This window comes from Microtus oregoni, unplaced genomic scaffold, assembly GCF_018167655.1.
Source record: "Microtus oregoni isolate MIOR12 unplaced genomic scaffold, Mior012 000034F_ref0000314, whole genome shotgun sequence".
Taxonomy (NCBI): Eukaryota; Metazoa; Chordata; class Mammalia; order Rodentia; family Cricetidae; genus Microtus; species Microtus oregoni.
Genome location: NW_024543093.1, coordinates 20,093,001 through 20,104,542, shown reverse-complemented (window position 1 = coordinate 20,104,542; position 11,542 = coordinate 20,093,001). Strand labels below are relative to the sequence as shown.

General features: G+C 48.5%; 1 protein-coding gene across 1 annotated transcript; it reads left to right on the top strand.

Annotated features, from left to right (window-relative positions):
• The first annotated feature begins 23 nt into the window (after positions 1 to 23).
• Positions 24 to 4,941, top strand: LOC121432393 (nucleolar complex protein 4 homolog). The gene is made up of 15 exons (XM_041630336.1): positions 24 to 167; positions 259 to 379; positions 838 to 944; positions 1,460 to 1,567; positions 2,201 to 2,350; positions 2,451 to 2,550; positions 2,667 to 2,701; positions 2,974 to 3,024; positions 3,102 to 3,213; positions 3,451 to 3,511; positions 3,686 to 3,796; positions 3,908 to 4,068; positions 4,159 to 4,241; positions 4,460 to 4,573; positions 4,661 to 4,941. The coding sequence occupies exons 1-15, from the start codon at positions 51 to 53 to the stop codon at positions 4,778 to 4,780; spliced, it is 1,551 nt and encodes a 516-aa protein (XP_041486270.1). The 5' UTR covers positions 24 to 50; the 3' UTR covers positions 4,781 to 4,941.
• Positions 4,942 to 11,542: the final 6,601 nt, after the last annotated feature.

The window sequence follows — 11,542 nt, the reverse complement described above, 5'->3', positions numbered from 1 at the left end:
CATCGCCGACGTCACAGGCGCGACCAAGCTCGGCAGTCCCTCGCGGCGGCATGGATCGTCACCTGGCTTCGGCGGGCTCCCGTGGGGAGCTTGGCCGTCTACTACAGGCGGTGCTAACGAGCCGTGGCCAGGCCAACGCGGTGTTTGACATCCTGGCTGTACTTCAGGTGAACCGCGCGGGCGGCGGGGGCGGCCCTGGGGCGGCAAACGGGAGGCACAGCTGGGCCCAGCGTCACCCTTTCTGACCTCCCGCCTCAGTCCGAGGACCCTGAGGATATCCAGGAAGGAGTGCGTGCGTGCAGCCGACTCTTCGGTACCTTGCTGGAGCGGGAAGAGCTCTTCGTGGGCTCGCTGCCGCGCGAGGACGGGGTCCTGGCAGGTAAAGTGACCTGGAGGGGCTGGGGTGCTGTCCGCCAGGCCGCCCCAACGGGACCCGCCTTATTAAATGACACCAGGAGGAACACGCCAAGCCGGGTCCCTGTAGGAGGACTCAGTCCATTGTGGCTCAGAATGTGAGATCCGTGTACTTGCCAGGCCTACACGAACTCGTATACTAGCAACTTTTTTCCTCAGGGTTTTAATTGTGCCACTTCAAAGTTTGGTGCTGTCACTGCCCCAGTGTTTGGGAGATCCAGATCCTGAGGCAAAGTGAGAAGAACTGTATTTTAATATCTAGTCCCAGTTTGCAGAGGTCAGAAATGGTCTTTTCCAAGGCCTGGTCTGGGTACAGGTTCACAACTGAAGATGGGAGACCTTGGGAAGGCGGGACTGGGTTTAGGACCTTGGTCTGGCTTGGCACACAAACATCAATGGGAGTTAGCTCTCGTCTGTTCTCAGGATCCCAGGGAGCCACACACAAATACAAAGTTTGGATGAGACACCGCTATCACAGCTGCTGTAATCGCCTGGAGGAGCTCCTGACCCATCCCTCCTTCCAAGTCAAGGTGAGTCTTGAAGTCCTTGGCCCAGCTTCTCTAAAGCACAGGTGTAGGGGCTGCTTTTGTGAACACCTCTCTTCCTGTTTAAGAGAAGTTACATGTCTTCATTGCTCTTTTTCTTCCACAAAGATTTATGGTATGGTATTTGTGGTATGATTTATCTGGCTCTGCAGATGTGGTGTCTGTAACCCTAGTTCTGGGCACCGTATCTGCATATTGTCATGTTTGGTGTGGTATCTCCAAAATTGCTTGATAAGAGAGCAGTTAGGTGGCTTCCCCTGCAAGCCCAGCTTGTGTACATGCCTCAAGCCAAATTCTAAGTTCTGTCCCAAGTCAACAAGAGCATGTCACTGTCACCATCATCACATACATGTAACACGGAGCAAGGTAAGATGTGGTCTCCTTTCTCTCCTACTTCTTGGCCCGGGCCAAAGCCTGGTTGAGAGCGACCCTGAGGCTAGGTGAACTCTGGTAGGCCATCTAGATGGGGACATCATGGTTACTCTTTCTCTGCTTCCCAGGAGCTGGCCCTCAAGACACTCATGAAGTTTGTGCAGCTGGAAGGAGCGAAACCCCTGGAGAAGCCCCAGTGGGAAAGTCACTACCTCTTTCCCCGCACACTCTTCAGGGTAAGGCCTTAGTGGGATCTGGAAGACTGTGGTGGCCAAACCTAAGATGGTTTCGTTAGTTTCCTGAACAGATAGCTGGGGCATATTATGTTCCTGTCTTGCTTTGACCTGGGAACTAAGCAAGGCTTACTGCTCACAGGTCTCTGTTGTAGCACAATTAATAAAAACCCAGAGACAGATATTGGCATTCAGCCTGAAGTTCATAAAAGCAAAATAGCCATCCACTGGCTTTTACCTCTACCTCAGTCTGAAATGGTGATGCTGCCTCCAGGAATCCTCAGAACCAGACTGAGAGCTGTCTCCTCGCCTCCTATATTCCTCTCTAGTGCTGGAACTAAAGGTGTGCACTACTTCCGACCAGTTTGGATGGCAAACTAGTATAGCTTCTAGGATTAAAGGTGTGTGTCACTACTGTCTAGTCTGTAAGGCTGACCAGTGGGGATGTTTTACTCTCTGATCTCCAGACAAACTTTATTGAAATGCAAATGAAATATCACTATATTCTGTCTTGTGAATTGGAGAGGAAATGGCAGACAGCCTGGTGGTGTGGAGCTTGATGGATGGTGACATCCTTCTTCACCATGCTAGGACCATTTTGTGGAAGAGAGTCATTCACCCTGTCTTTCTCCCCAGGCAGTGGTAGGAGGCCTGCTCACACCCGAGGATGACCACAGCCTGCTTATCTCCCAGTTCTGCGAATACTTGGAATATGATGATATACGGTACCACACAATGCAGGCGGCCACAAGCACTGTAGCCCAAGCCACCAGCCAGCAATCTGAGGTAAAAAGCTGGGTTCCATCACCATCCTATGTCCTAGTGCCTCAGGGAGGCAAGTAGATGGCAACAGCCTGGACAATTGCTCAGGCTAGGCTTTCTGCAGGTGTCACCCACCTTCTGGAACAATGCCTTCATGTTGCTGTCTGCTGTGAACCTGCCCCTCCAAGAGCATGACCTTACCAAGTTCTATGTGAAGCACACGCGTGAGTTCTGAGCAGGTTAAGGCCCACTGGAGCCTGACCCTGGTAGGAGGGCTCCTGGAGAGATCCAGGCCTCAGCCTGGCTAGCCACTGTCTTCCCCTTTTTGCTGTGATTTCAGAGACGTCAGACAAGTGGAAGGTCATTCACTTGAAGGTGAGATGCTTTCAGAGACTGAAGACCTTCTTTGGCAGTTATAGGCAATAGCATGTACTCCATTGTCTCAAGTGATGCCACTTTTATGTGTTACTATAACCAGCTTCAGACCTGAATCCTGTGCCCCTCTGTTCTTTGTCTCTCCTTGTGCTGAGACTTGGCATCACAGACTGGCCTGGGTCTTTCAGGGTCAAAGGCCCACAGTTGACTGCAGAAGGACTGGGTGGGTCTGGGGTTTATCAGGATACACATATTTCCTGGTCCCGTTGCAGGAGCACAGAAAAGCTTTCCAGGAGATGTGGCTTGGGTTCCTTAAACATAAGGTAGGGTGTGGTGGGTGAAGCCCCTGGTTTTATTGTGGGCAAGGGAAGCAGCTCCGTGACTGCCATGATCTCTACAGCTGCCCCTCAGCCTCTACAAGAAGGTACTAGTGGCTATGCATGACTCCATCCTGCCCCACCTGGCTCAGCCCACCCTCATGATTGACTTCCTCACAAGTGCTTGTGATGTGGGTGAGTGAGACTTCCACTTAGGTTATTCGGCAAGGGGTACTCACTGTGCATGGGCCCAGCTGCCATCTCCTGCCTGACAGATCTGAGCTAAACTCCCATAACCTCCCTGCATGTGAACGTAGGTAGTCAGTCTCTCTATAGGCTGGCCACCTGCATCTATGCCCACTCTTCCCTTACCTACTAAGGCCCAGGGTGAGCAAGGTGTAGGTAGCTTCATGTCTTCCTGTGTTTCTGCAGGTGGTGCCATCAGCCTCCTGGCCTTGAATGGGCTTTTCATCCTAATCCATAATCATAACCTGTGAGTACCAAATAGGACCACTCTGGTCTGCTGTCTAGTTTTCTCTCAAAGGCCTTTGTTGCTCACCTGGGAAGTTAATGCAGAAGAGGTGCAAGAGGAGGAGCCTTGCTTACCTGGGGGGTTCTGTCCCTTTAACCAGTTCACCTCCTGTGTCCTCTCTGCTCCCTCCCTCAGGGAATACCCTGATTTCTATCAAAAGCTCTATGGCCTCCTGGATCCATCCATCTTTCACGTCAAGTACCGAGCCCGGTTCTTTCACTTGGCCGACCTCTTCCTTTCCTCCTCGTGAGTTTTGGGAATATCCAGCTCCATGGTCTGTGGGGGCTATAGTTCTGGTTAGGGAGGCAGTGGAAGGATGTTTGGGGACCTATTTTCTCATACCTATTTCCCTCTCAGCCACCTCCCCGCCTACCTGGTGGCTGCCTTTGCCAAACGCCTGGCCCGGCTGGCCTTAACAGCACCTCCTGAGGCCCTTCTTATGGTCCTGCCCTTTATCTGCAACCTGTTGCGTAGACACCCTGCCTGCCGAGTTATGGTGCATCGTCCACAGGGCATTGGTAAGTGTGAGTAGCTGGGCATCATGGCAAACCCTGGCTCCTTTGGTCCAAAAGGCCAGGTGGCAAATGGAATCTTGATCCTGTTTGTAGAGCTAGATGCTGATCCATATGACCCAGTAGAGAAGGACCCAGCCAGGAGCCATGCCTTGGAGAGCTGCTTGTGGGAGCTGCAGGTGAGTCATCTGCCTGTCCAGCCTCTAGAAGGCATTTGAGTCTCCACTGACACATCTCCAGCAGCCCCTAGAGATCTTGGTCACACAGGGCACCATGCCAGGGTATGCTAAGATACTCGGTTGCTGGTGACCCCACACTGGCTCAGGGCTTCAAGCTCCATTCTAAGGCCCTGCTGCTATGTCATGAGGTTTCTGACATCACTCTAACTTGCTCCTAGACTCTTCAGCAGCACTACCATCCTGAGGTATCCAGAGCTGCCGGGGTCATCAACCAGGTGCTATCTGTCCCTGAGGTCAGCATTGCGCCACTCCTGGAACTTACTGCTTATGAGGTGAGAGCTGTGCACAGGGCTGTTGGGGTGCAGGCCATGGGGACTACTGCATCCAGCCCAATGCCACCCATTGTCTGTCCTTTGCAGATCTTTGAGCAGGACCTGAAGAAGAAGGCACCTGGGTCAGTGCCCCTGGAGTTCATCCCATCCAAAGGCCTGCTGGGCCGACAGGATCACCTCTGCACCCAGTTCTTCACTCTCACCTGACCTGGCCTCATCTCCTAAGAATTTTCTTTTTGTGTCTGAGACAGACTCTCACTTTATAACCCAGGCTGGCCTGTAACTCGTGGTTCCCCTGGCTCAGCTTCCCTGGTGCTGAGGTACAAGGGTCTACCACCATGTCTGCGTTCAAATAAATGTTTTTTTTTTTTTTTTTAAGGGAATATATCTGGCCAGTCAGGTCTTGGGCAGAGTTGGAATCTTTGGGCCAAGTTTCTTCCCTGCTAGGCAGGCAGGGGCTGCCAGAGTCCTCTGCCTTTCTTGTAGCCTGGAGGACAGGACAGAGGGCTTGGATACTTCCACAGGGATCCTGGGGAGGTGGCGCAGGAGCACTGGGCCCATTTTGTAATAGTGCAGCCCTGCCATATCTGTGCTTAGTTTAGACTCATGTGAGGCAGGGTACCCAAGTGGTGTCCTGGGGACACAGATCTGCCCCAGTCTTCTGGGCTGCTGTAAGTCTACTTACTCTTTACCACAGAGAGTCTAGTTTCTATCAGTTTCATCTGAAGGTTGTTCAAAGAGATATCTTGGATTGTAGTGATTCAAGCAGATGAGTATACTGTCCTGTTTCTACTCCCAGTTTGGCTGTTTGGAATCTGTGTGAACCCATTTGCAAGGGATTGGCCAGTAGGCCCTACTGTGCATGACTTGTAAGGCTTTGACAGAAATGATGGTGGGTGGATTTGTCATGTGCAGATTTGGGAACACAGGACTGGCTTCCATATGTCATTGCCTTAGCCACATTTTTGCTCTCCTCCAGTCATTCTGGTTCCTGCCTGAGGGCATTTCTGCTGGCCACACCATTTCTCTAAATTGCCCCATTTTTCTAGCTCTGTTTGGAATGTGGACTTGGTGGTACTCCACAGGTGGAACTGAGCTATGAGGGTGAGATGGTTGGGATCAGCAAGAGGACCCTGGAAGCTCTGTGGGATGCCCAGAACTTCCTGAGGCCAAGCTTCTGTGGATCTCATGGAACGGAAGGTATGGGAGTGAGCAAGCTGCCCAGGAGGAGGCAGAGGAGTCTCCTGGAAGGCAGCTACCCCATGTTAGTGACTACAGTTGTGAGTCGTCCCTCTCTGTGCTTAGTTCTCTGTGGGCAATGTGTATAACATCTAGTTGGGTCAGGCTCTTTTGGGCCACCTCACATGTTGCTTGCTTGCAGGGAAAGGCCTGTGGTGGTGTCTACACAAGTGAAGACATACACACTCACTGACTGGCAGTCCCTTATCAGGCAGATCTCACACATGGATTCTGCCATTGCATCTATGCACAGGGGCCAAAACTGGGAGCAAGCCTCACAGGACTGGATAGCATGCTGAATGTTGGAGGGTTTTACCAGTATGCCAGCATTTGGTATTTTCCATCCCATCCTCTGCTGGCTCCTGTGGCTCTTGCCTTGGTAAAGGTATGTTTCTCATTTCCCTGGGGGTCTCAGAAGGTAGATGTTGTACATAAACTACCAGGGACTCCAGCTCTTAATTTTCTCCTGCCCACTGTTGCCCTTAAAGTGGTTGCCCAATCACCTGATAGCTTTTCCTTTACCACTGGGTCATCATAAAGTCAGGCCTTTGAGTACTGCCCAACTGTCAGTATAGGTTGTTACTGACCAAAGTTCCCATATTGTTATCCGTATGGTTCCTTTGCCAGTCACATGGTGCTTATTTTCATTCGTATTGCTGCTTCCTGCCCATTCTGGTTTGGCACCCATGCAGATACGACTTGGACACCAGCCATCAGTATGAATTGGGGATGTCCCTTCTAGTATTCAGTCAGGGTTGGCTGGAGAGTCAATTGCAAGAGGCAGGAGGAGAGGTTCTGGCTTTAAATGGCACTGGCCCCAGTACCACCTACATAGCATTGGTGATAAGGGTTTGTCTTAGGGTTTCTATTGCTGTGTTGACTCTCATGACCAAAGCACCTTAGGGTTTGTTTGGCTTATAACATTGTTCATCAAAGAAAGTAGGGACAGAAACTCAAATAGCAGGAACTTATGGTAGAGACTATGGAGGTAGCCTTGGTTGTTCTGGAACTCGCTCTGTAGACCAGGCTGGCCCTGAATTCACAAAGATCCACCTACCTCTGCCTCTCTAGTGTGGGGTAAAGGTGTGTGCCACCACCATCCACAGATGAGCCTGCTTATAGAACCCAGATCCACCAGCCCAGAGATCGCCCCACCCACAATGTGCTAAGCCTTCCCCTATCAATAATGAAAATGCACAGCTGGATCTTTTTTTTTTTTAAATATTTATTTATTATGTATACAATATTCTGTCTGCGTGTATGCCTGCAGGCCAGAGAGGGCACCAGACCTCATTACAGATGGTTGTGAGCCACCATGTGGTTGCTGGGAATTGAACTCAGGACCTTTGGAAGAGCAGGCAATGCTCTTAACCTCTGAGCCATCTCTCCAGCCCTGCACAGCTGGATCTTATGGATCCAATTTTTTTTTTATTTGAGGGCTCCCTTTTTGATGCCTCTAGCTTGTGTCAAGTACTAGCCAGTACAGTTGACTTCTTGTCAACTCGACACACAAACGCATCACTGTTCATCCTTAAGATGAACACGTTAATAAAGATATCAAAATATAAGATATTTTACAGACTTAGAAATTCCCAGAGCCTTACAAATTAAAACCCGTTAAAAGTTGTCTCTTCAAAAATAAGCAGTCTCAATAGGCGGTGGTAGTGCACGCTTAAGCCCATCGGAGGGAGGCAGAGGCAGGCAGATCTTTGTGAGGTTGATGCCAGCCTGGTCTACTGAGGGAGTTCCAGGACAGCCAGAGGTGCACAGAGAAATCTGTGACTACCTACCAAGTTTGATGCATGTGGCTCTCTCTAAAAAAAATAAAGAAAATAAAATAGAAAAAAACAAAACAAAAACAAGACAATAACAACAGCAACAACAAAATCCAAATTCTCTGTAAAACTCCAAGATCTCTTTTTAAGAAAGCTTTAAAATCTCTTTTAACTGTGGGCTTCTGCAAAAGCACTTTTTTACTTCAAGATGGAAGAACCAGAGCACAGTCACATTCTGAGCAAAGCAAAAGTTAACAGTATAAATAACTCAGAGCCCAATATTTAGGATTCACGTACTGTTGTGCCCACGTTTTGGAACCCCAAAATAAATCTATGAAGCCAGTTTCCAATGTAAATGTAAAAGGGTCTTTATTTAGCAAGCTTAAACCTGGACTACAAGCCTCCAGCACACCAACACAATGGGTAAGAAGGCAGTAGGGTCGGCCACCAGCTCAGGAAGAGATCAGCTTTTAAAGGGGAAGTGCTGTAGGAGCTCAGCCTGGTGCTCTGCTGCAGGTCTCTGCCCTTGTCTCCACATCAAATGGTGACATTTAAGATAGTCGTCAATTTTGACTACAGGGCAAGGCCAGTTCAGGCACCCTCTCCATCATTGCTTAGGGTCTTATCTGGAGTCATCCTTGTGGATTCCTGGGCATTTCTCTAGTGCCAGGTTTCTTGCTAGCCCCATAATGGCTACCTCAATCAAAATATCCAGTTGAAGAGTAGGAGGAGTGAGGATATGAGCGAAGAGGTCAAGATCATGATGGGTACACCCACTGAAAATGGCTTACCTGAGCTAATGGGAGCTCACCAACTCTGGCCAGACAGGGAAGGAACCAGCATAGGACCAAGCTAGACCCTCTGAATGTGGGTGGCAGTTGTATGACTGGGGTAGACTGGGGCCACTGGCAGTAAGACCAGGATTTGTCCCTGCTGCTTGTACTGGCTTTTTGGAAGCCATTCTCTTTGGATGAATGCCTTGCTCAACTTGGATATAATGGGGAGGGCCTTGGTCCTTCCTTGGAGCAGTGTGCCTTCTGGAGAGTGGATGGGGGTGGAGTGGGGGAAAGGTGGAGGGAACGAGAGGAGGGGAGAGAGTGGGAACTGGAGTTAGTATGTAAAATGAAAAAATTTTGTTTTCTTTTTTAAAAAATAAGGGGGAAGTGCTGCAGTTAAGGAAGTACATATCTCTATGATTTAGGATTGGGCCGTGGGAATACAGAATAAGAAAACTTCTGAAACCATTGGTCAGTTTTTGGGCTCAAAAACCCTAACAAAGAAACAAATCACTGACAAGGTTTCTGCCAGGGCAGGTTTTCAGAGACATCTGGTCCTCGTTAAATTTTACTATCTCACACCTTAATTGGCCTTTGCAGCACATTCCTGGAGCTGAGGTCAGTTCTAGGTCATCATTTGCCTTAAGAGATATCTGCCTTTAATCCCAGCACTTGGAGGCAGGTAGATCTCTGTGATTTGAGGCCAGCCCAGTCTACAGAGCGAGTTCCAGGACAGGCTCCAAAGCTACACAAAGTAAAATAAAAGAAGTCCCATCTTTAAGATGGGGTCTGGTTCCTGAGAGTTCCCATCATGGGATTCTCTCAAGCTCTATGGTTTCCCCAGGCTCCTGGGGGAGGGACTGATACTGGATTTGAATTTCCCCCAGTCTCTCTTTTACAAACTATATTAATTTGTTTGAAATACAAGGCCCAATGTACTCATTCATAAGTGGTTTTTAAACATAAAGCAAAGAAAACTAGCCTACAAATCACAATCCTAGAGAATTTAGACAACAATGAGGACTCTAAGAGAGACATACATGGATCTAATCTACAAGGGAAGTAGAGAAAGACAAGATCTCTTGAATAAATTGGGAGCATAGGGCCCATGGGAGAGGGTTGAAGGGGAGGGGAAAGGAAGAGAGGGGGGGCAGAGAAAAATGTAAAACTTAATAAAAACCAATAAAAAAAATACAAGGCCTGAAAGTCAGTAGCATAACCAGAATAAGGAGTGGGCGCAGCAGGGTGGTAACGGTGGAAATTAAGGAGGAGTGCCAGGATGATGGATTAAACCAGGATTTGAATCACCCTTGACTGGCCTTGTGATCCTTTTCCTGTCTAACCAGTTCTTCCCTAACTTTAGCCATGGATTCCTTTATAACACCTTTTATATACATAAAAACAGCATTCCTAAACTGGGCCCTGGTGGCGCACACCTTTAATTCCAGTACTCAGGAGGAAGGCAGAGGCAGGCGGATCTCTGTGAGTTCGAGGACAGCCTGGTCTACAAGAGCTAGTTCCATGTGGTCAAAACAGACTCTCTGAATGGCTGACGGTGGAGGCTGACTGAGAAGCCAAGGACAGTGGCACTGGGTTTTGATTCTACTGCATGGACAGGCTTTGTGGGAGCCTAGTCTGTTTGGATGCTCACCTTCCTGGACCTGGGGGGAGTGGGGAGGACCTTGGACTTCCCATAGGGTAGGGAACCCTTGGACTGGAGAGGGAGGGAAGTGGAAGGAGGGGAGGAGGTGGAAATTTTCATTTCTTTTTTGTTTAAACTGCATCTTGCAATTTAATGTTTGTATAAAGTAGTTCAAATTCAATGAAATCTTAACACGAAGCTATTTCAAAAGCAAATACAATACTCTATATACATGATCAATGAAGAAAAGGGTCAGAAATATACACTTGTGATTGTTTTCTTGTCTATTCTGTGTCTAAAAGAAAGTTATTTTACCAAACCAAAATATATTAATGGACAAGTGTTAAAAAGCTAAGATTTCACCTATCAATCAAGTAAAGTAGATAGGTCTGGTTCCTTTTACACTGAGGTTGCGCTCGGTAGTAAGGATCTATGTGTAAAGCTTTTAACCAGGTTTAGAATAAGAAGAAAGATTGTTGTTATGAGACATGTCTAGTCTTTTTTTCATTTTTATTGATTATTTCTATTTAAAACATTGCTTTCATTAAAACAGAAAAAATCTAAACTAAAAAGATATTTAAATATTCAACTTTTTTTTATTAAATTTTTTTTAATTAAAAATTTCCACCTCCTCCCCGCCTCCCTTTTCCCTCCCCCTCCCCCCACTCCCCACTCTCCTCCCCTCCCTCTCCAGTCCAAAGAGCAGTGAGGGTTCCCTGCCCTGTGGGCAGTCCAAGGTCCTCCCCCCCCCTCCATCCTGGTCTAGGAAGGTGAGCATCCAAACCGGCTAGGCTCCCACAAGGCCAGTACATGCAGTAGGGTCAAAACTCAGTGCCATTGTCCTTGGCTTATCAGCAGCCCTCGTTGTCCACCATATTCAGTGAGCCCGGTTTTTTCCCATGCATTTTCAGTACCAGTCCAGCTGGCCTGGTGAGCTCCTAATAGATCAGCCCCACCGTCTCAGTGGGTGGGTGCCCCTCCCCCCTTGCGGTCTTGACTTCTTTGCTCATGTTCTCCCTCCTTCTGCTCCTCATTTGGACCTTGGGAGCTCATTCCAGTGCTCCATTGTGGGTCTCTGTGTCTATCTCCATCCATCGCCAGATGAAGGTTTTATGGTGATATGCAAGATATTCGTTAGTATGGCTATAGGATCAGGCCATTTCAGGCTCTCTCTCCTCAGCCGCCCAAGGACCTAGCTGGGGACATCTCTCTGAACACCTGGGAACCCCTCTAGAGTCAAGGCTCTTGCCAACCCTAAAATGGCTCCCTTAATTAAGATATATACTTCCCTGCTCCCACATCTAACCTTCCATTATCCCAACCATCCCAATCCCCCAAGTTCTCCCTATCCTCCCCTTCTCACTTTTCTCTCCCCGTTCCCCCATGCCCCCCCCAGTTCCCAAATTTTTGCCCAGCAATCTTGACTACTTCCAATATCCAGTGGGATAACTATATGTTTTTCTTTGTGTTCACCTTCTTATTTAGCTTCTCTAGGATCGCGAAATATAGGCTCACTGTCCTATATTTATGACTAAAA